At 34.9% G+C, this 23,811-nt stretch overlaps 1 protein-coding gene across 1 annotated transcript in view; it reads left to right on the top strand.

Annotated features, from left to right (window-relative positions):
- The window catches only part of LOC134273339 (uncharacterized), a 56,779-nt gene that overhangs the window by 15,444 nt on the left and 17,524 nt on the right, over positions 1–23,811 (top strand). Inside the window, exons 13-43 of the mRNA XM_062755541.1 lie at positions 165–341; positions 543–716; positions 1,003–1,173; positions 2,263–2,385; positions 2,741–2,935; positions 3,317–3,511; positions 3,811–4,017; positions 4,468–4,662; positions 5,000–5,200; positions 5,385–5,621; positions 6,170–6,421; positions 7,559–7,756; positions 7,953–8,194; positions 9,417–9,654; positions 9,814–9,972; positions 14,804–15,049; positions 15,782–15,861; positions 16,208–16,400; positions 16,983–17,222; positions 17,837–17,970; positions 18,260–18,456; positions 18,700–18,830; positions 18,981–19,097; positions 19,266–19,406; positions 19,576–19,741; positions 20,110–20,352; positions 20,655–20,920; positions 21,116–21,250; positions 21,493–21,588; positions 21,887–22,093; positions 22,327–22,597. Coding sequence (XP_062611525.1) covers positions 165–341; positions 543–716; positions 1,003–1,173; positions 2,263–2,385; positions 2,741–2,935; positions 3,317–3,511; positions 3,811–4,017; positions 4,468–4,662; positions 5,000–5,200; positions 5,385–5,621; positions 6,170–6,421; positions 7,559–7,756; positions 7,953–8,194; positions 9,417–9,654; positions 9,814–9,972; positions 14,804–15,049; positions 15,782–15,861; positions 16,208–16,400; positions 16,983–17,222; positions 17,837–17,970; positions 18,260–18,456; positions 18,700–18,830; positions 18,981–19,097; positions 19,266–19,406; positions 19,576–19,741; positions 20,110–20,352; positions 20,655–20,920; positions 21,116–21,250; positions 21,493–21,588; positions 21,887–22,093; positions 22,327–22,597 — 5,827 coding nt within the window. The remainder of the gene's footprint in view (positions 1–164; positions 342–542; positions 717–1,002; positions 1,174–2,262; positions 2,386–2,740; positions 2,936–3,316; positions 3,512–3,810; positions 4,018–4,467; positions 4,663–4,999; positions 5,201–5,384; positions 5,622–6,169; positions 6,422–7,558; positions 7,757–7,952; positions 8,195–9,416; positions 9,655–9,813; positions 9,973–14,803; positions 15,050–15,781; positions 15,862–16,207; positions 16,401–16,982; positions 17,223–17,836; positions 17,971–18,259; positions 18,457–18,699; positions 18,831–18,980; positions 19,098–19,265; positions 19,407–19,575; positions 19,742–20,109; positions 20,353–20,654; positions 20,921–21,115; positions 21,251–21,492; positions 21,589–21,886; positions 22,094–22,326; positions 22,598–23,811) is intronic.

The raw sequence follows: 23,811 nt of genomic DNA, 5'->3' as shown, positions 1-23,811 counted from the left end.
TAAAATCTTTTCAAATTTTGGCTCACATGGTTAGAATGGGACCTAACTGCTCAGTTACTGCTTCTGTAAAAGAAGTAATTATAGGGCTACAATTATTTGCCAGGAAGGGATAAGGGAGACCAAGTTGAGCTTTATGACCCCTAATCCTCTTGTTTTTATTTTAGCTGAATATTGTGGAGAACCTGTTGCTGTTGACAATGGTTACATCTCACAGTCCAATGGTGTTGTGTTTGGTTCCTATGTGACCTTCACCTGTTTCCCAGGATTCTCTCTGGTGTCTGGAGCAGCTAACATCACATGCCAGGCTGGTGGATCGTGGTCAGAAAGGCCAACATGTGGCTGTAAGTCTTGTAGATTTATTTAAAAAAATAGAGAGAAAACCATTATAATTTACTTGACCAGATTTCTCTCTATTTTAAAAGGAGCATTTAAATGCATACATGTACTTAATTTTAATGCAACAAGAATTTTTCACATTTTCTGGAATTTCTTCACATATATTTACCCTTTAAATATGAATGACACTTGGTTTTTATGTGCAGCTGCAAGTTGTCCAACTCCTGCAGTTATCAGTAATGGACAGCGTTCAAGCAGTGACACCCAGTATGCCTCGGTTGTTAATTATACCTGTGATTCTGGGTACCAGTTGATTGGGGCACCAATCTTATTCTGTCAGTCCACAGGCCAGTGGACAGCATCAGAGCCACAGTGTATAAGTAAGATTTGTTTTATTCCTTGAATATAATTTGATTATACTTTAATATGTTTTATTTGTGTTTTGAAACAGGACTTGGTTTCAGTAACCTTGAATAACTTATATTAATCAAAGTTTGCGATGTATTTGGTTGAATTGAGCTGAATTTTTTCATAACCTTGAGTTAGTGAAGTTAGTTCATCTATTTATTGATGGAAAGCTATTTGAATTTTCCATGACTTTAAATATATGATTGTACTGACAAAAATTGTTGAGATATTGAAATGTGATCTTTTCTATGCTTGCAGAAATCAAATGCCCCATTCCTGAAATACCAAATGGCCAAGTATCCTCTCAGATGTTGCCAGAGTATCAGGGGACTTTAACTGTCTCCTGTAACACTGGGTACATAGTGAATGGTTCAGCCACCATTACTTGTCAGGATGACAGAAGCTTTGGAACATTACCAACCTGTATCAGTAAGTCATCCTGTAGCAAGTAAAACAATCTGTATCAATAAGTCAGTTTATATCAGTAGATTAATCTGTATCAGTAAGTCAGCCTGTATCTGTAGATCAGTTTGTATAAGTAAGTCCATCTCTATCAGTAAGTCAGGTTGTACCAGTAAGTCAAGCTGTGTTAGTTTTTATCATTGTCAAGTTGTATCAGTAAGTCAGGCTGTATCATTGAATAAGTCAACCTGTATCACAAAGACAATATGTTATCAATAATTCAACCTGTATCAGTAAGTCAGTCTATACTAGTATCTATAAGTCAACCTGTATCAGTATGTAGTCTATATCTATAAGTCAATCTATCAGTAAGTCAGTCTATATAAGTCAACTCTGTATCAGTAAGTCAGTCTATATCTTTAAGTCAATCTGTATCAGTAAGTCAGTCTATAAGGCAGTCTATATCTATAAGTCAAATTGTATCAGTAAGTCAGTCTATAAGTCAGTCTATATCTATAAGTCAATCTGTATCAGTAAGTCAGTCTACAAGTCAGTCTATGTCTATAAGTCAACCTGTATCAGTAGTCAGTCTATATATATATATAAGTCAATCTGTATCAGTAGTCAGTCTATATCTATAAGTTAATCTGTATCAGTAAGTAACTCTATATATATTAAGTCAATCTGTATTAGTAAGTCAGTCTATATCTATAAGTCAACCTCTATCCTAAAGGCAATCTGTTATCAGTAAGTCAACCTGTATCAGTAAGTCAGTCTATATCTATAAGTCAATCTATATCAGTAGTCAGTCTATATCTTTAAGTCAATCTGTATCAGTAAGTCAGTCTATATTTATAAGTCAACCTGCATCAGTAAGTCAGTCTACAGCTATAAGTCAATCTGTATCATTAAGTCTGTCTCCAGTTTTCATTTTGATGGACTTGTATTTTGATTCATCATCACATTGCTACTAACATAAAAATAAATCATTGAAAATCAAATGATGGGATGAGGTTTTTTCCATGGAATTAGATTGCTTTTAAAAAAGCCAGTTTGATTCATTAGAATGGATGGAGGAAACACTATGCATTTAAAATTATTTGTCGTGTCTTGTAGATAACAATGAATGTCAGACAAGTAATGGAGGATGCGCACACAACTGTACAGATACTGAGGGGTCCTATTACTGTACCTGTAGAGATGGCTACACACTAAATGCTGATCAGAGACAGTGTGATGGTACGTAACTCACTCAGACTTATAACTGTAACATTATTAAAGGGAGACCATGGCTTGAAAATGAAGACATATAAACATTGCTTTCCTGTAATTTTGAAATTGCTTTAAATGGACTTAATATGGATGATTCTGATTTTATTGAATTTTGTAACTGCACCTGGATTGATAAAGCTCTGTATTAATTGCACCTTAATTGATGAAACTTACGACTCCTGAATTGATGATCCTTTGCAATTACACCTGAATTGATGAAGCTTTGTAATTGCACCTGAAATGAAGTTTTCTATTTACACCTGAATTGCTGAGCTTTGTAATTGAACCTGAATTGATGAAGCTATGTATTCTCTCTATGTAGATGTTGATGAATGTTCGGTAAATAATGGCGGCTGTACCCAGGGCTGTACCACCTCTGCCGGCTCCTACAGCTGTTCCTGTAACGTGACAGGGTATGTCCTGTTTGACGTGAATGGCAGATCTGGGTACACTATACAGTCACCTGACACCGGCTCCAGGGCTGGGGATGTCTATCATTTAGGACATACCTGTGTCCGTGAGTACCTGTCTTTACTCTACTGAAATTTGTGATGTTCGGTCGATCAGTGTTTGAAACTACCTTTTATGAAGTTTTGAAAATTCTAGTGTCTGACTGTTTGAATAAAACAATTTCTACAATGTTCTACTATGAATACATGTTAAATTAAAATTTTTGGTCATTGTAACTTTATATACCCATCTTAAAAGTGATAAAAAAGATAGATCAGACATGCCTGTAGTTTTCCTTTTATGCTTACTTAAATATGTCAATGTTATGAAAATATGCATGTTTGTAACACATAAATAGATTTAAATTTTTAATTTGTGAATAATTACTCATGTTAATCGCCTTTGAAAACATTTTTAATTGAAAATTTTTTTAAAATTTCATATGTAGGAATAAATTGCTCTGAGCCTGCTTTGGTCCCCAATGGGATGCTGATGACGAAGCGTGCCATGCACAGATACATGGACAAGATCTCCTACATGTGTGACCTGGGTTACGTAAAGACTGCTGGGGAAGAAATGTTCACCTGTGGAGCAAATGGGGAATGGACCCCCTCTCAGACAACATCTCTATTACAGTGCTCAGGTGAGCCAATTTCTAAATACAGCTTAACCCAGGTATCTTGAACATCAATATCTTGAATTCTTGAGAGTCATAAAACATGTTAAAGTGTCCAAATTTTGTTTTCTTTATGCACCATTTTAATTTCCAAATCTTAAAAGTGGTTAACTCCCATCAAATTTGAGATAATGAGGTTTCACTGTATTTAATTCATGGTACATATACTGTTTATTTGTTTAATGCATAGAGATGTTTTCTAGTTTGTTATTAAATAGTTCTAAAAGAGAGTTTTCATCATTCATTCTGTTTTCTCTGTTTTCCAGTTGCATCCTGTCCAGTGACTGACCTGAATTCCCTCAACTTGAGAAATGCCCCAACTCTTAGTACAACTAACCCTGTTAACTACCTGGACTATTTGAATATGACATGTACTGTACCAGGGAAGGGTACGTTTGTCAATCAGCAGCAGTGCCTCTACAACAAGCAGACAAACACCTATGGCTTGTATGGTGCTCCTTATGAATGTGGTGGTAAGTTTATAAAATTTCAACAAGTCAGGATTTCTTAGATCCTGTAATAGCAGAGAAAATACAAAAAATGATAAGGAACACTGATTTATTTTATTCAGCAGGAACATGATACTGTAAACCAATTTCCATTTGCGAAGACTTTATTTTACGATTTACTGGTTGTAAAATATTTTGCAACAATAAATTTTCGTGATCAAGCCTTTTTTGGTTCTTTTGATAATAGACACAGAGACTGTAAGGACCAGTTCGCGGCGAGAAATATTCGCGGTTTAGTTGGTTTACAGTATTAAATAGGTACTACAGTGAAAACAAACTTATGACTATGTCCAAGGGATGACTGAATTTGCTTTGTTATATGCATATTTTGTTAAATTCACTAGGTTCAAAATGAATTTTAAAAATCATAAGAAATCAGAAATTTGTCATGACTGTTTATTAATTGAATTGTAGTGATTGACTGTGGTACCCCACCACAAGTAACAGGATCTTCATACACAAACCTAGCTGCAACAACCTTTGGCAATACATTCACGTTTGGTTGTGAAAGACTCCAAACCAGGATGGGGTCTTCTAACACTACAAATGATGCCACCGTCACGTGTATGGCTGACGGAAACTGGGACTTTGGAACTCTGCGATGCGAAGGTCAGATTTAGAGAATTATACAGTATTATACAGAAAAGATTTCAAAATACATTGAAACTTTTATTAAGGTACTAAATATCAAGGAAATCAATTTATGTGTATATGATTTTGTAAATACTTAAAATTCAAATTGTTGATGGAAATTTGAAAAAAAAACCTTCTTCCATGGAAATGAAACTATTTCTTTGGCTTTATATTTGCCATTGTCTTATAGAATTATGGAATGATCAAACCCATAACAGTTACACTTTAAGTATAAAGATTGATTTGATCATGCAGTGTACATGTTAACATTTGGCTTAATAAAATGATCAAAACATTTCAAATTAACCTACAGGAACCAAATGCCCTGATCCAGGCTATCCTAGAGGAGGGTACCTGTCTGCGGATGTGAAGGGATTCCAGTTGGATCAGGTGGTGACGTTTGGCTGTAACAGAGCAGGCTTCAGTATCCCCTCAGGGAACGCCCTGAAGTGCCAGCTGAGTGTAGGAGGGAACAGTCTGCAGTGGAACGCCACCACACCAGCCGAGTGCCAAGGTAAATAGAGTCTGATACTGTAAACAGTTTTGAAATCATCTCTATCTTGGATATTGTAAATTAGACAACTAAAATATAATTTCAGGCCAAAAAATCTCACAAGATTTTTCAAATACCGTGGGTTACTGCAATGTGTTTCTGTTTTAGAGGTGTACTTAAAAAAAAAAAATTTTGTATTTTACAGATACTGAAAATCCCACAATAAGAGGATGTCCAGGAAATATGACTCTGAACCAGTACACCCAGATCTTTCACAATAGGCCCTCTGTGAATGATAATAGTGGAATTAAGACCTTTGAGGTTACACCTGTAAATGCCAATACAACCCTAGTGTTGGAGACGACGCCAGTCACCATAACTTACACCGCCACTGATTTCAATGGGAACTCAGATAGGTGCAGTTTTACTGTGACTGTAACAGGTTTGTAATGCTTGTGTCTGTGTGGTACAGTTTTGCTACATAACTATGTGCAACTATATCCCTGGTTTGTTTTTGTTGCTAAGGAAGTTTGATACAGTTATTTTGGCTCTCTAGATAACTCTTCAGTATATGATTTCACTTGAAAGCTTCAAAATTTATGGTAAAAACTATTGCATTTCTGATGAAAAATAAAAAGACGTAAACTTTTGTATTGGATAAATTGACCATGCAAAGCCTTGGAAAAGCAATTGTTATATTAACAAAATACATGTAATGCAAAAGAATGCCTTCTCTGGAAAGAGAGGAAAGTTTTGCTTTGTAGGAAAAAAAATTGAAATTTCATTATGGTTTATAATGCTTTGCTTTGTCTTACCTATGAATACAAAATTACGATTCAATTAGATACATGTAATTCTGCTAAATTCTCGGATAATTATACATGTGTGTACAGTTAGAGATATACATAGTTTGAAAGTACTTACTTACTCACATTGTTCTACAATTTATGACTGATGATGACTGTTTTTCCTTTCATTATTTTCACACAGATGAAGAGCCTCCAAAAGTAACCTGTCCGTCAGCAAAAACAGTGACATTTACTGATTCAGAGGTCACCAACTTCACTGTTAATCCTGCAGAAGTAGTGAGGAGTGACAACATTGGGATAGCATCTACCACATACAACCCTCCCTATCTTATTGTGAGCAAAAACTATATTGATACAACAAGAACGGTGACGGTAACAGTGACTGATACAACAGGGAGGACAGATCAATGTCAACTCCAAGTCTACACCAAAGGTAACAATGTCTCCGTATTTTTGTCCACCAAATTTGACCTTTTGACCTTGGAGTTTGACCCACTTTTACACAAAAATTCCAAACTTTTACTTTGGCCATAACTTTTGAATGCTAGGTACTAGGACTTTAATATTTCACATATGTAATCTTTGTGGCAAGACCTTTGATTGCATACCAACAACCTTGACCTTTTAACCTTGACCATGGAGATTTACGTACTTATGAAAAAACTTTTAACCTTGACCATAACTTTTGAACTGTAAGGGCTAGGGCTTTCATACTTCACATATTTAATCCTTGTGAGAAGAACTTTCATTTGATACCAACAACTTTGACCCTGACCTTGGAGTTGACCTACTTTTAAAAAACTTCAACTTTGGCCATAACTTTTTAACGGTCAGGATTAGGGTTTTCATCCTTCAAAAAAATCAACTTCACTGATAATTTCTAAATAAATGACATATGATAGGATATTCATATTAGACACAATATGTCATAAAAAATTACATCTCACCCACAAAGACACCGAAAGCGGGGGACCACAATTCTTTGAATTTGCTTGTGCACTGTAAAATTACATATTTTTTGTGGGGGCAAATTATCATGGTTTAATTCATTAGTTTCAGGAGATTTGATTTCATTGTTGAAATAAAAAGCTTAATACAGGGGTATGAAATTTAGACATATTTGTGGAACATGAATTCATGGGTATCTTAATTCATACCAAGAAAAGCAATGAATAATAACCCCTCATAAGAATAAGTAATTTTTCAGTAATTCAAATAATTGTTTATTTTAAATTAGCCAGTTTTCATCAAGACGATTGATTTAAATTTGATAAATTGACCATTTCACAGTAACTACGGTACTGCTCTTTTGCAGGGCAAAATGATATAGTTTGGTGAAATGTGACGTAAAAGTAATTGTTTAAAATATGACATTTAATTATCTATCAACAAAAACTCCGCCAAACATTATTTTGCTGGCAAAAGTGTAGTTACTATACCGCAGTTATTGTGAAGGGGCTAATAGAGTGAAGTGAAGCTAGAGCTAGAGCTTGAGATAGGACAACCCTTGATGAGAATCAGGTACCTTCACTGCATGAATTTAATCCCTGTTTTTATTGTCTGATGACAGCTGCTCCATGTTCACCCTTCTCCCTGGAAACCCCTGTGAATGGACAGAAAAACTGTAGTGCCACCTCCACTGGGTTCCAGTGTGACTTGAAGTGTGCTCAGACCTACACATTTTATGATGATCCTGGAGTAGCAGTGAAGACCCTGACCTGCACCACAGGAAATGCATGGACCTCACGCATCCCAGCATGCACTCCTGGTACATCATTTTTTTGTGTTCTTTTTTTCAAAGTTTGATACCTTTATTGTTGAAATTTTTGGTTCATTGATTCAAGTTCTTTTGACAGAAATTCAAATGTTAACAAATTACAGGTACATGCTGGTCAGAGATTTTCATACAGAAAACTCATCTTATACTTGTAACTCCCTATGCATAAAATATAAAAATTTTGTAGAAAATCAGCAAGCCCTATACACATCCCTGGTTACAGTGACTTACCAAGTGGAAACCCAAGGACAAACTATTGGATCCACTTGTTTCGACAATGCTTACAAGTCAGCAATTTCCACACAAACACCACTTACTGAACAGGCTTTGAAGGGTGGTTGTTCTGGTGGACTCTTCCCTAATGATAACATTGAGATCAATATCAATGAAGACTCATCGTTTGCCACTGCTTTAATAAGTACAGACACGGTAATGACAGACACCATTATATATCAGACTAGTAGGAGTCAATTTCAATTTTTCAAGTATTTATTTTTTTTAGGGATGTCAAATCGGTCAATTTTTAATACTCGGTTTTTTTTCCATTGAAAATCAAATATGAAAAAGTAAATTGATGAATGTAAAACATTGTAAGCTCTTGTAAAAATAAAACCACATGTTCTGATAGGAGGTTTACCCGTAAATGTATTTCTGTTGTAACAATGATGAGCACTTCGTGCCAGACAAAATTTAATGCATCATTTTTAAAGTTCAATTTATTTATCAGATAAACACAAAAAATAAAATAATAAGTGGTTCACAGTGTTTTTGTTTTAAAAAAATCTACTCCGTAATTGTAAATTAATGTAACTCTTTGTTGCGTTTGACGTTCATGTATCAATCGTACAGTTTGACTTGAACTGGATCAAGTTCTCCTAACAGAGCGGATTTACGATTTTTGTACACTTTTTGATCCAAGATTTTACAGTATTACGGGACGGTATTTTGTAGTTTGGTGCAACGATGGACATCAGTTTTTAAAAGCCTTTGCCTTCAACCATTTGTATTGGCATGTAATCAAACACAACCATATCAGCAATCGCGCGTGTAATATCATCTGACTCTTTTCCCAAGAATTTACAGCTTCTCGGAGAATTGACAAAATTATCTAATTTATTCAATCATAATAGACCTTAAATGATGTTCAGTGAAAACAAATAATTAAAGCAAATCAAAAATTAAGGGCATAAGACAGCCGAAGGTAAGAAAAGACAGGTAACAGGTGCTTGGTCACGATAGTTACGGTATAAACACTGCCACGGGCGATAACCGTTTTAGAGTAGGAAACCCTAATTTCTGTATGTACAAGTGCAATGAGTATTTTACATTTTAAAACAGATTGCTTAATGCATTAACAAACAATCTTAGAAATATTCAAAAATATACATCCGAGTAACCGAGTACCGATTTTAGTATTCGATACTCGGACGTTCGATCGAGTACCCGGTTAACCGGGTACTCGTTGACATCCCTAATTTTTTTCCATTGAAAATCAATGTTAGGAATTTTAGAAAAGATTTGTGAAATTTAGGACAGAGGTTCATTTCTCCTTAATTTGTGAGCAGACAATAAATATATTAGGTTATTTATTACAAGTTGAAATTAAAACTGTTGAGAGGATTGATTGAAGTGAATTGTTTCATAATTTCAGATGAACATCACCTACACAGTGGAGCAGAAGCCCTTTGGGTATGAGGAAACAAAATACTCTGCTTGTGCAGTGAACATTCTGAGCAGAATGCAGTCTTTCGACATCAGTATTAAAAGCGTATCATCCCAGGTACCAGGGTGTCCTAATCTTGTTCGCACTGGTGCTGAAGAAAATTCCAAGGGATTTATTTGCTCTGCAGATAAAAAGAAAGTGACTGTTGGAGGAAAAGACTATTGCCGTATGAATACATATGTAATTTATTGTATTCAGTGTATAACATGAAGTGTCTGCTTTGATTCATTTACCTCTGATGGCTAGTTTGTGTGACATAAATTATCCAAAAATGCTGGGAAATGAGAGCAGTTTGAAAATAACTTATTTCTTATAATTTTTCCAGTGAATTGTCCAGCTGGGACGTATTTGAGTGCCCCAAACACCTGTACTTTATGTCCAGTGAATACCTACAAAAGTTTTAGCGGAGCCGCAGCCTGCACACCTTGTGGATCTGGACGCGGCACCCACATCACCGGGGCTACGTCATCAGTGCAGTGTCTCAGTAAGAATGGGAATTATCTCTTGGTTCAACAACTTAAAATTTGATTTTTGATAAGAAGGTTAATAATGATATATCATTTGCAATGCAAGCACTAGACTGTAACCAGTGTGTGCATGCATTATTTGAAGTTGTGAATCAGGTGGTGAAATGAAATCAAATTAAGTCATGGGAGTTGAATATTTTAAGCATTGAAAGAAAAAAAAAGAATGTAAAATTAATTACATTTGATTTATTTATTTGATGGTAGAACTTGTTTAAATCAATCATGCAATAACCCTTATCTAGGAGTCTACATGTATTTGTAAAAATATTTTAGGTAATTTTTGGAATTTTATTTTGAATGATATGTTTGGTTATAAAATTAACTTTCCAAGGGTGCCTCAAAATTGACCCTGTTTTATTGCTAAATATTTCATATAATAAAAAAATATTGGTAATCTCTTCCAAATTGAATTTTATTTTAATCAATAACATAAAAACAACAAATCACCTCCCTCATCATTTTTTGAGGTTTTGTACAATGTAAAAAGATGCCTCATCATGTTTTGAAGGGCAATAAAAGTAAAAAAAAAAAAAGCCTCCCTCCCTCATCATATTTCTTGAAAAAAGGCCAAGGAATTAACTTTGCATGGCCTAAAAAATGATCTTTTGTGAGTAATACCTATGCATCCACTAGATTCATCATAAGAAATACATTATATAAGATAGGTTCTTTTAAATGATTTGAGAATGTGCATGTGCTCCGTTATTTTCTAGATTTTATAGTTACTTTTGTACATGTATTTATAGAAAACGTGAATGTAAATGCCTTTTCGTGAATAAAATATTCTTGAGGGAAAAAACCTAAAATATAACCCGGTATATTTTCAATTAATTTTTGGGTGGAGCTTGTACCAAGTGCGAATACATTTTATTACATGTGTACATCGATTATTAATTAGTATGCATCGCCGGTATCTGAAGGATGATGCTACAAGCTAATTAACAAAGATGTAGGTCATAAAAACTGTTAAATACAATAAATCCTTTCAGCACGATTATTGAGCCACAGAAATAAAAAGTAGAGGCTGACATTCATATGTCATTGATTAGAACCAAATAACTTTTACATTATAAAACCATGTAACTATGGAGACATACATGTATGATATATGTACATCAATGTCCTACCTTGAACATTTCCTTTTTTTGGCGTTTCTATCGAGTACATATACATTTCCTATTTTATAAACACTTCCTTTGTTGCGTTGTCTTATGAGGACTTCATTTCACTTGCGGGATCATGCTCCAGTTAAAACAATTTCATAGCGCTTTTAATGTCTATATATCAGTCGAAGCTAATCAAAGCTATACGAGTATGAAATAAAACTTTGTAGGTCGTTACATAAACTTTTAAAGTCGTATACAAGTGCTTTTCACTTTGTGACACATATTGATGGTATCAAAAGACATTACTCTGATTACATGCAAAAATTGGCTGATAATCCGTTTTGGAGTCATGGTAGCAAAAAACGATGATCATCAATTGATCAGTATACATTCAGTATTGCAACAGAAAATTTATTATCAAATTAAAAAGTTTTATTATGTTTAATTGTGTTGCACAACTTTAAAATGAAGCATTTTTGTACATTTACACATATCATAATGATATTTATAACCGACAGCAAACAAGAGTTCATCAGATCATGATCAACCTCCTTCATGTTGAATCAAAAGAAAATTTGGCAAACTTGGAGTAGATACCTACACAGAAAATATGTACATTGCGGAATTGAGTGAATAGATTAACACCTGCGAATTGACGAGAAGCCTTATCAGATGATCCTATGCATGTTGTTTACTATGTTTTTAGATCAAGAGGTAAGTATGCATAGATCAATTTACTTGGACTCGGGACCATATGAGCAATGAGAGTTCTTAATCTTGCAAACGCCTGTCATGACACACTGAGCGACCGTTTTTCGGCGAGCGCAAATATTACATCTTTGTTTTAAGCGCCTTTAGATCGGGCTCCATCATCTGCACGTGACATTTGGTGCGTCTAGTCTGACATCACAGACGTCGTTTGGCCGTGGTTTGCGAAAATGAAGTCTAACAGTGCTGAAACTTTAACCCTCGACTTTACTATTTGACTACATTAAATCGGACAACTGTTATTTTAATTTATTTTTGCAATCTATTAGAGCGCCTGCTCTAGAGACGCGAAGTAAGGAGTTGATCCCTATACGTCGCGAGTTTAAATCCTACTGTAGGACGTGGAGAGCGAATAAACCGAGGTCCCGTGTCGCAGTAGGTGATGGCACGAAAAAGATCCCTCATTGCATAATGGCCGTAAGTGCGTGGTATAGAACAAAATTTGCATCTCTCTACATGCAACTTGTGGCTTCTCAATTGCATATGAGTGAAAAATTCTCGAAGGCGAGGAACGTTAAAACAACATACAAACAAACAATCTCTTTCGGCATGTGAGACTTTTGGCAAATGTTACCATTTGTGCACACTTCATGTACACAGCTTCATGTTAATTTTTCATGACATGTTCACAAAGAATTAAGGATCTTTTTAATGCATTACCTTTGAGATACATGTATCAACATTTATGCACTTAAAGGGTGAATTAACTTACATGTACGTATTCTTTATATGAACAAGAATTTCAAAACGGTTGTACATGTTTAACCTTTTCCTTTAAAGCAAATTATTTGTTGACTAGTGTTTCGAGTTATTCAAACATCGTTTTTTTGTTTGTTTGTTTATTTAAATTCCCTTTGAGAACTTTTCACTCAAACTGAGAAAAAAAAATCACTTGATGAGAACTTAAAAATAAAATCTAACAAATTTAACACACAGGGTTTGAGTTCTCATTTAAATCTTTTATCCACTTTGGATAAAGATTTAAACATTGGCTTAAATCTTTGTGTGTTAATATAGATTTATGAGTTATATTCATAATTAAAAAATTTCACTATGATCAACTTGTATTCACATCCTGTATAGCTTATTGAACGAACGCTCAAACCACTGCGTCATACTTGCACAGGTTTAAAGTTTCTTATAGGTCAAATTGACTGTAATGTTTTGTTAAATATAAAACATGCACACCGTTTCTAGATTGATATATCTATCTTTTATTTCCTTTCAAAAAACGTTTTCCCCCTCTACTTACAACATAACGTGACATGTTGATACAATTATGTATTCTTAAGTGAGAAATCCTGTATAGAGAAAACAAATGTTCAATAGACGTAAATAATGTTGTTAACACCATAGAATTCTACAACGTCACTTTTTGCCCCGATTGTCTTGTATTTTGCGAAAGAAAATGATTGATTACGTAAAAAAGCAATCCGAGCACTTGTAAGACTGTCTGATAAAATCACTGAAAGGCGATTGTCTCCTTGCAAGCAAATATAGGTACACACCTAGTACTTTGCGTGCAAAAACGGGTCATGTAAAAGTAATTTTTCATCGCAAAAAAGATTTCCTTTATGAATGATGACTTACAAATTACTATATAATTAGGCCCCCCAAAAATCGAATAAATAAATGCATCTGTTAAGTACAACCAGCATCAGAAAAAAATAACCCCGTGTTCTATTTACTCTTTAAATTGTTTTATTTTATCTTATTTTAAAATCTTGACAGAATGGTGTACGAGGGTTGTTCGTAAAATTCATAGACAACATTATACATTTATTGACTGAGTTCAAGGGCAACATGCGTTTTGTCGGACCCAAGAACCAAACTGTCTGCCTGACGCCATTAGAATGTAACAATTCAGATGGCAATTCAGATTTAGTAAAGGATTAGAAATATGCCAATAATAAATATCAATGACACAACTTTTATTAAATTTTTAGCTTGTCCATGAAGTTTATGGACAACTTTTGTATGCCTTATTATATTGTTTCTGAGGGAGTGTGTGACAGGAAAAAAAAAAATCTTTTTTGAGTTGGCTCGCGTAGCGAGCTACTCCCTGTCGACATAGCCGTTTCAGAGCTGTAAAATTTATCACGCATTCATCAAGTTGATCCATACGCCAAATATTATAGTTCTAGCAAAAAATGCTTTGGTTTGAGTGATTGTGTAAACTTAAGAGGTAAAAACTGTATAAAATTTCATACTGTAACATTATTTATGCCTTCATGCTTGTAAAGAAATTTTTGATTAAATACCTGTACGATGCACAATTACTGCATATGAATATATGTTCAAGCATGTTAGGTGGATCTAATCTTCCCATCTGAAGTTTATTAATAATTGACCTAGAATACTCCCTCTCACAAACACCTGCTGCTCTCATTAGCTGCAGCTAGTTGTTGTTGAAAATCTATTTTTAGAATCCAGATTTGCTGTGGGAATCTTTAACCAAATTACTTAATAACACTGACCACTTCAGCTAATGTGCTTAAATTCATTATAGAATCCAGTCAAAATAATACGGAAGCCCATGAGTGCCAACCTGTATATATAAAGGAAAAGCAATATACACTTTATTTATGAACCGAACATGGATCAGACATATAATATTCAATCTCTTAAGATGCAAAATAAACTAAATATATTAAGGTATGGTGCCCAGATGTATTAAAAAGCTCAATTGACTCGAGCGAGTCAACTCGCAGGCCCTTCAGGCCTTTGATTTTATTAATTGGAAAGGCAGATGTGTAGAAAAATAAGTAGACATTTCATGTTAAGGATAATTCATGAAAGTCATGGTCCTTGGACCAGTCTGTATGCACAAAGTTGGAGAATTCTTGATTGGTTGAATGGCAGGTGGGATTCAATTTTAATTTTGACTTTTAATTTCTTATAAATGCCTTTTTTACTTCTGTAGGTCAAATTTGTCCATATGAAATGTACCTGAACAATGGAACCAGCTTGGGCCCTTATAGACAGGCATCGGGTTTGACAATCAACTCTTGTCGACAACTGTGTGACAATGAAATACAGTGTCAGGCCTTTACCGTTGGGACTGGAAGTTGCTCTTTGTATAGTATTTCTCCAACCACCTCAACCTTCACCAGTGCACAAGGTTCTGTCCTCAACAAAAAGAAATGTAACAATCCAGATGGTAAGCTTACTTATGTAAAGTTTGGATCTGAAAATTGTATAAATTATATGGCTTACCTGTTTATTGATTAAAGCCAGTGTTTTCCCTTTATTTCAAAGTAAAGGGTTAGGAATCAGTTGTAACAGGCTAGCTAGGGCATGAGGTTTATGAACAAAATCTTTATGGACCTTACAGCAAATTTTTGTATGAAAGCGACATTTAATTTTGTCAATTAAAGTGGTCAATTTGGCCGGTTCTTAGGGAAAACACTAAAAGCTATAGAATAAGAAGGAACAAAAGAAGTTAATAAAAGTTGAGAACTGATTCTGACCTCTGACCTTAAAATTGGAAAGTTGTTGAGCCTTATAACTTCTAGAATCCCTGTCAAGGTGAGCCAGGGGCCGTAGCAGAGTCACAATGGATATTTTATTTTTATTTTCTTAGGAATAAATCATTCAAAAGGCAAACCCACAATTATAATCAAACAAATATGCAAGCATTTATATGCAGGGTAGACTCATTTTTGTTGAAATAATGCCTATGTGGAAAAACAGTGAGAACAGTTTAACATGTACATTTATTTGTTGAAGATTTAATTTCAAGATATTTCAGTGTATTTCTTTGAGAAGAAACTAAAATTTTTAGACAGGAGTTAACAATTGATCTTTAAGTCTCAGTCAACAGAGAAAGTTAAAACCCCTTACTAAGAATATGTTAACAGTCTTAATGATAAAGTTTTGTGGTTTGTTGTAGATGATTATTGGAGCCCTTGGTATGACATGGGTCCACCAAGTTCTGGAACAGAATCAGAAAAGCGAGCTCAGCTGTCCACGGTAAGCAACATGTGTATATGTTACTGGGGGTATATTGTGTTAGACTGCTTAAAGAGTTTTGAAATGATAGAAAATTAAGTAGGAAAGATGGAAGGCTCTTTTCATTGTCATAAATAATAATGAATGTTAATGAACCATTATTATAGAGAGATAAACTGAATATGAAAAATAATAACTCCCACTTATCCATCTATGAATGTGTTGTTAGTGTCATCCAGTGAAAAATAAAATGTGCCATTTTACATAAAAGGGCTAAATTATCCAAAACCTTTTGTTGTAGCTTCAATAATAGCTCCAGTGAAATGTACTGCAGTCAGTTTATGCCCGTTTGTTATATCTTTTTCAGTATGGTGTAAATGTATGCAATGGAACAGTCCCGATTGCTGCGGAATGTCGCGTTGTTGGTACTGGTGTATCGTCATCACAAACAGGGGACGTGTTTTCTATGGCATGTGGAGTGGATGGAATTGAGTGCACAGACCAACAAAATAATGCATGTGAAGATTATGAAGTACGATACAAGTGTTCCGTTTACAAAGGTATAAATATTCTGTAGAGTGTCCTGTAGGTGTAGTGTATCTGACAAAGAAAACTACAATAGTTTTATATTGTACATTAATGTATAGTAACTATATGTGGATAAAATCAGCTTAGATAAACTTTATAGAGCATTTTTCATCAATTTAATTTCTGAATATAATTTTTGAAAATAATCTCTTCATTATACAGAAAACTTTGCTAAATGAAAAAATTTTTAAGTTATTTTTTTTCTATGTGTTTGAAAGAAATTTTATATTTTTGTCATTAAGAGCGTACGTGTACAATTTGTTAAAATTTAGAATCCAATGTTTTTCTATTTGTTTTTGAGATATTATTATATACTTATATATATATGCAACTTGTGGTATTCATAAATTAGTGCCTCATTGTTTGTGCCAAACCCGCAATACAATATTCAAAACTTTCTGATTAGGATCAGCATTTCCTCTCCTTCAAGTATGAAATTCAGTAAAACAATATATTGCATGACATTTTCAAATTTTGGTTACTTAAAAATATGCACAATATGTTAACACACTTTTGCCTACTTTATTAAATTCTAAAATAAATTTTTTTTACAGTATTTCCTGGTGGCACCTGTAATATAAAGAACTACTGTTCACCAAATCCATGCAAAAACGGAGGAAACTGTAATTCCCAATTTAATGACTTTACATGTAGCTGTCCATTTGGCTACACTGGCAAGCTTTGTCAGCACGACATTGACTCCTGTGGACCTGCTTCCTGTCAGAACGGGGGCACCTGCTACGATAAACCCGGCAACCAGGGATATGGATGTACCTGTCCTCCAGGCTATAATGGTAAATACAGGGACTTGTGTACTTGGTTTCTTTGGTAATTTCAGTCATCAACCAGTTGGTTGTAGTTTCATGGGTGCCATTTGTAGTCAGTAGTAGACCGACTGACTGAGTTAGGTTCAAATATTTATTTTGATAAAGATGGTAGCATAAAAACCTGTAATACATGTAGTACAATTACACACAACATATAGACAAACATTTAGACATAAATAAAACGTCAAACTTTAGAAAACATTAATTTTCATGACATTCGTCTTACCAGGACAAACACAAGTAGAAACAACAAATATTGCTATCTGTGTATGGTGTTCTAATACAATGAAGACATCTGTACATCTAACAAGTTCAATGGCTAGGCTGAGAGTATCTGATGTTAGTTTGTGAAAACAGGAATTTAGTGAAGAGTTTGAAATCATGTGACTGTCTGTTCTGTGTTTTACATTTGCAGTCTTTCATACCACATACATATACTGGTATATGTATTTACGCAGCATAAGTAGCTTTTAATATTTTTATTATACATGCCTAACTCTGTTTACAATAAGTACATGTACATGTTGCGATATTCCTGTCTTTTGAGAAATTGGACTTTTGATACTTATTATAATTTCCAGGGGATGTATGCCAGAGCAATATCAATGAATGTGCCTCCAACCCCTGTAGTCCTGTGGGGAGTCTTAACTGTGTGGACCGAGTCAATGATTTCTTCTGTAACTGTAGACCAGGGTTTACAGGAAAGAACTGCTCTGTAAGTATAAAGAGAATATCTCAAGCTTATGTCATGTAGATTCAAATTATTCTGTTTAGGAACAGCAGTGCCAAGGTGACTTGAGTTGAAAATTGTGACACATCGGACTTCTGTAAACAGTAAAAATATCAAGCGTAGCAGTTTGGAAGGCATATGCATACATATACCTTTACCAGATTGTCAAATTAGGGGAAGGGGGTCCAATTTTTTATGATATACATGATTGCAAAATGTGAAATTTAGAATTGACCAAAAAAGAGAACCAACTCTAAGGGTACTAACTTTTCAGGTGCCGATTGATGAGTGTGCCTCTGCACCCTGTATGCATGGCGGGAACTGTACAGACCTGGTGGCAGACTTTCAGTGCACTTGTCCTGAAGGCTGGGTCGGGAAACGATGTGAGGTGATTTACGATGAATGCACGTCTAATAACAGATGTCCCAGCACAGCTCCTTGTATCAACATTTTCAAGAAGTCTTTCTGCAGGTAAAGAGGGGTTTCGTATAAATTATAATTCATAGTTATATGTCAACTTCATATTGGTTTAGTTTAAATGTTGATGAGGACTGACATATAATATGCTATAATTTTTCTATGACAATTTTTCAACAAATTGAAAAAAAATTAAAATAACTTTTTTTAATCTCTTTTCATTATTTACCATATCTACAGTAAATCTGTATAGAAAATAATATTAAAGGGTAAAACACCTCTCTCTCTTTGTAACAGTTGCCCTAAAAATACATACGGTGACGTGTGTCAGAATAAACCAGACATTTGTCGTGACGTGAGACCTTGTTTGAATGGAGCTACATGTAAAGAAGGAATCTCTACTTCCACATGTACTTGCCCAAATAATGGTAAGATTTTGTAACGATGAGTAAAAAAAAGATGGAGAATTTTCTTTTCCAAGTTGCATTTCAGCAACAGGTTGTAACTGAATGGTTTTGTTCAATATTATTTGGATGAATCTGAAGAGCTAGTCTTTTTTTTTTATTTGTACTTTACAGACTACAGAGGACTGGGCTGTCAGACTATGATAAGCCATTGTGCTGATCCCAATAAGTGTCAGAATGGAGGAACATGTGTTAATTTGGCCCCAGGTTTTAGATGTGACTGCCAACCAGGTAGGAATCTATATATCTGAACTTAGATATCTCAAACTCAAATATATAAACTATATAAAATACTGTGAATATATAAAATTAAATTTTGGAAGTCCCAAACACTTTTTCTTTAAGTATTTTACCCTGATTTTTTTTTAACTCTCCAAAATTTATTGTTTTGAATAACAGGTTATGCTGGTGTTAACTGTGAAGTGAATGTCAATGACTGCTCTGGGGTTTCCTGCACCGGTGGCAGTACTTGTATTGATATGGTGAATGCCCATTACTGCAGGTGTCCACTAGGAAAAACTGGAGAGGGCTGTCAAAGAAGTGAGCAAATTTTTAAATTAAAAAAATGAGAAAAAAGAACAGAAAAATAATTGATACACAACTGTGACACTCGGGTGACTGCTGAAGCTCAGTAGTATAATTTAAGCCCTTTTCTTACAGAGATGGGTACTTAATGAAAAAAGTGCAATAATTTTATTTTGTTCTTCAGATCTGGATGTGAATTATGATATGTACTTCTACCTGACAAAGCAAGATGGCTATGCAGCACTGCCCTACCCCATCTCTTTGAATGCTGACGCATTCTCTATCAGTGTTTGGGTCCGCTTCTATCATTCCTCCATCACTGGAACCTTCCTCACTATTTTTGTTGCAAAGTAAGAATTTGTATAATAGGAGATCTGGTAAATGTGTCATGAAGATGTTCAACATTCAGCAATTGAACCTAAATATTACTTGATTAAAAGTTTTCATATCAACTTTCACTGGAATGTATCAAAAACAAGGATTTTTTAAAATATTTAAGTATTTAAAAGGAAAGATTTGAATTTTAAAAAATGCTACTGAAATGCCATACTACACTATCAAAAATAATCTAAAGCAATATTTAATTAATAAGAGAAATAGCATATTCTTAACATGGCCAAAGTAAAATAACAAGCATTTGAAAAGAGATATGTTGAAGCCAAAGCCAAATTCAATATGACAGCAAGACCTGGAAACCCAAAATTTTTGACTTCTGTAGGTCAGCCAATAGTCTGACAGGTGTGACAAAGTTCCTCACCCTTGACCACAGTGGCTTAACAGTCTATGATGAGAACGTTCAGAACCCAAGGACAGCTAAGTACCAGCTGGAGAAGGTGGCTGACGGACGGTGGAACTATGTGGTGATGACGTGGAAGAACGACGGAAGCTTCGATTTAGTGGTAAACAGCTTACGACAGGACACAATAACTGCCACCCAGTACAATTCCACTTTTGCCAAAAAGTAAGATTATTTCGAAGTTTTTGTGCTTAAAGCTGACCTTTGATATCTTGAACATTGATTTGTTGTTTAGGGATACACTGTAGTGATTTGGGATGATACAAATGAACTTTAATATGTTGATTCCTCAGATATCTTAAGGTATTGATCTGACATTTAAACCTTGTTTAACATCTTGGAGGTTTGAAAGTTTCAAATTCAGGACAATTCCAAAACTTAATGAGAATTTTTATTTAATTTGTATTTCTTTGCTTTTCTCTTACCTTGGGTACATGTAAATGCAAGACATATTTTTTATTGAACAGTATTTGGGTGACTCTTGGTGGAGACTTTGATAGTTCCTTGACTCCAAGAGTTGGATCAGGTTTCCGAGGATATGTAAGCCAACTGAATATTTACAACAGAGCTCTAAGCTTTGAAACTGAGATGCCACAACTAATTACTGAACCAAGAAAGGTATTTGATGGCACCATCTTACGTTGGAATGAATTTATCTATCATCGAGGAGTACAGCCAGTGTATCCTTCAAGTGCACAGAAACAGTGTACAGGCAGCAACTGTGTTACATATAGTAAGTAATCAGATTGAGGGGAAGGGGGTTGTTGGTTAGAACTTGAGTAAAGTTGAACTTAATTATCTTTAAAGACTGGGGATATGTTGTAGTGATCTGGAAGTGCCATGAAACTTTTATATATAAGCTGAGAAAAACAGAGAAAACATTAACTGTGATTGATTTCACTGTGACTGATTTCATGTTTTATTTCAGACAAGGTGTACCCCATTTTTAAGACTCCCTGTCCTCCCAATGTTTACAAAGTGTCCACAGACAGACTGACCACGGTGACATGGACCGAGCCCATTCCAGAGGGGGCAACATCACAGGAGAGTTCCCACAAATCAGGTATGGAAGAAGTTAGTCCTGTAGAACATTCACAAGCATTTAATGATGTGTCATTTTGTAAACTAGGTTTGATGTGGCAGTTTGTTAGGCAGCGTTACTCTGGATGTTTCATGGAAACTTTGATTGAAGGCTTAATTCTTTTGTGTTGATCAAACAAGTTACCTTTTATGCATAACTGTATTGTGATGACCTGTTGTGTGTAAGACTTCATTGTAGAATGTCTGTATTTGATTTTTCCACAGGAGATACATTTTTATGGGGCAAATACACCAACACTTATGCCATACGTGATGCTTCTGGCAGCTCGGCCTCTTGTTCCTTCAACATTTATGTTATGCGTAAGTAAACACAAGAATATTGAAGAATTTTCAGGATTTTTTTCAACATCTCAGTCCTATCAGATTAATATTGTATTAATGTTTAAAATACATGTACTTTTGAAGTACGTGCACACTTGGTTCAAATTATTGTGCTTTCAAGACGGTAAAAAAAAAATAGATGATTAGTAGTAATGATATAAAATGAATTGTTATATCATATAACAGAAGACAATCATAGTTAGAAACTGTAAGGTCTAAAGATGTAGCTGTATTCAAATAAAAGTTATTCACAGTTCTGTTATATATTCTATTTAAGCTGAGAGGTGTGTAGATCCCACACCCCCACATCTAGGTACAAGAACCTGTGAGAGGAATTATAGCCCATACATTGGCTGTAGAATTGGATGTTCTAATGCTAATAGAAGAATTGACCGATACACACCTAAAGTTTACACTTGTGGACCTACAGGGGCATGGAATCCTTCCAATAGAAATATTCCCATTCGCTTCCCATCTTGTGGATGTAAGTTCATAGGGAAAATTAACTGTTCCTATTATACATGTACATTTATAACTCACTGTTGAGCCGTCTGAGTTTACTTATAAAACCAATTTCAGCATTTTAAAGATTGAAATTTATTTTTTCTTAGATAAAAAAAGAATTCTGTGTCTCTACCAGTAATTAGTACATGATAATTAAAAATAAAATGAAAATATTGATGCACAGATTTCTCACAAATTTGTTTTTTGTTTTAGTGCAACAGAACCCAGCAAAAAAGAAGCTGAAAATACGACTGGCTTATCCAAGTATTTCCACTGCATACTGTGAAGGAATAAGAAACACTCTTTCTACAAAAATGCAAGAAACTATTGCCTCCATTAACCAGAAGTGGGACAACAAGATCTGTGGACAGACGGACTGTGGTGATGTAGCCATTGTTATCACCTGTCAGACGTCCAGTGGAAGGCGAAAACGTCAGACAGCACAGAGCCCGACATCAGTAGATATCACCATCCCAGAGTCACTGTAAGTAGATATCACCATCCCAGAATCACTGTCAGTAGATATCACCAGCCCAGCGTCATTGTAAGTAGATATCACTATCCCAGAGTCACTGTAAGTAGATATCACTAACCCAGAGTCACTGTAAGTAGATATCACCATCCCAGAGTCACTGTAAGTAGATATCACCATCCCAGAGTCACTGTAAGTAGATATCACCATCCCAGAGTCACTGTAAGTAGATATCACCATCCCAGAGTCACTGTAAGTAGATATCACCATCCCACAGTCACTGTAAGTAGATATCACCATCCCAGAGTCACTGTAAGTAGATATCACCATCCCAGAGTCACTGTATGTAGATATCACCTTCCCAGAGTCACTGTAAATAGATATCACTATCCCAGAGTCACTGTAAATAGATATCACTATCCCAGAGTTATTGTATGTAGATATCACCATCCCATAGTCACTGTTAGTAGATATCACCATCCCAGAGTGATTGTAAGTAGATATCACCATCCCAGAGTTATTGTTAGCTCTTCTGAGCCAAAGGCTCAAAGAGCTAATGCTATGGCCATTTGTGCGGTGTGCGTAAACTTTTTAGATATCCATAGCCATTGGCCAATCAGGACCAAATTCGTCACAGGGTATTCTTGGCCCAAGGGCTACCATTTGTACTAAAATAAGGGTTGGGACCCTTAAACAAGGGGAGATAATCAGGAAAACAAAACCAAAAGTACTGGTTGCTAAAAAATCTTCTTCTCCATAACCACCTGTCAGATTTTCACCAAACTTACATACAAGGATCAGGATATGTTGAAGATTAAAATTTGCATGGGGAATTACCCTGGGGCAAAGGGCGTGGTCTCAAGGTCACTTCAAAGTTGACCTAAATTTACAATTAATAAAAACGTGTATATTTTGCTTACTATAAGGACTAGGATCATCAAATCCTGTAAGTTATGACTTCACATCATGTTCACTCAAAAGTAGGTCACGGTGACCTACTTTTTAAATTTTGCGGGGATTTGTTTTCAAATTGATTTAAAGGCATATTTTGGACACTTTAAGGCCTATGATCATCAAACTTTGTCAGTTGATGCATCTTGGGTCCTCAAACAATGTCAACTTAAAAGTAGGTCACTGTGACCTACTTTTTGAACTTTATGACTTATCCTTTTAAAAACATTAAATCCCATTATTTCAGACACTGGGAGGTTTAGAATCATCAAATC

The sequence above is a fragment of the Saccostrea cucullata genome, unplaced genomic scaffold, assembly GCF_032062105.1.
Source record: "Saccostrea cucullata isolate Sc308-1 unplaced genomic scaffold, CSIRO_AGI_Scuc_v1 ctg31, whole genome shotgun sequence".
NCBI lineage: Eukaryota > Metazoa > Mollusca > Bivalvia > Ostreida > Ostreidae > Saccostrea > Saccostrea cuccullata.
This window is presented reverse-complemented; position numbering and strand designations above follow the sequence as displayed.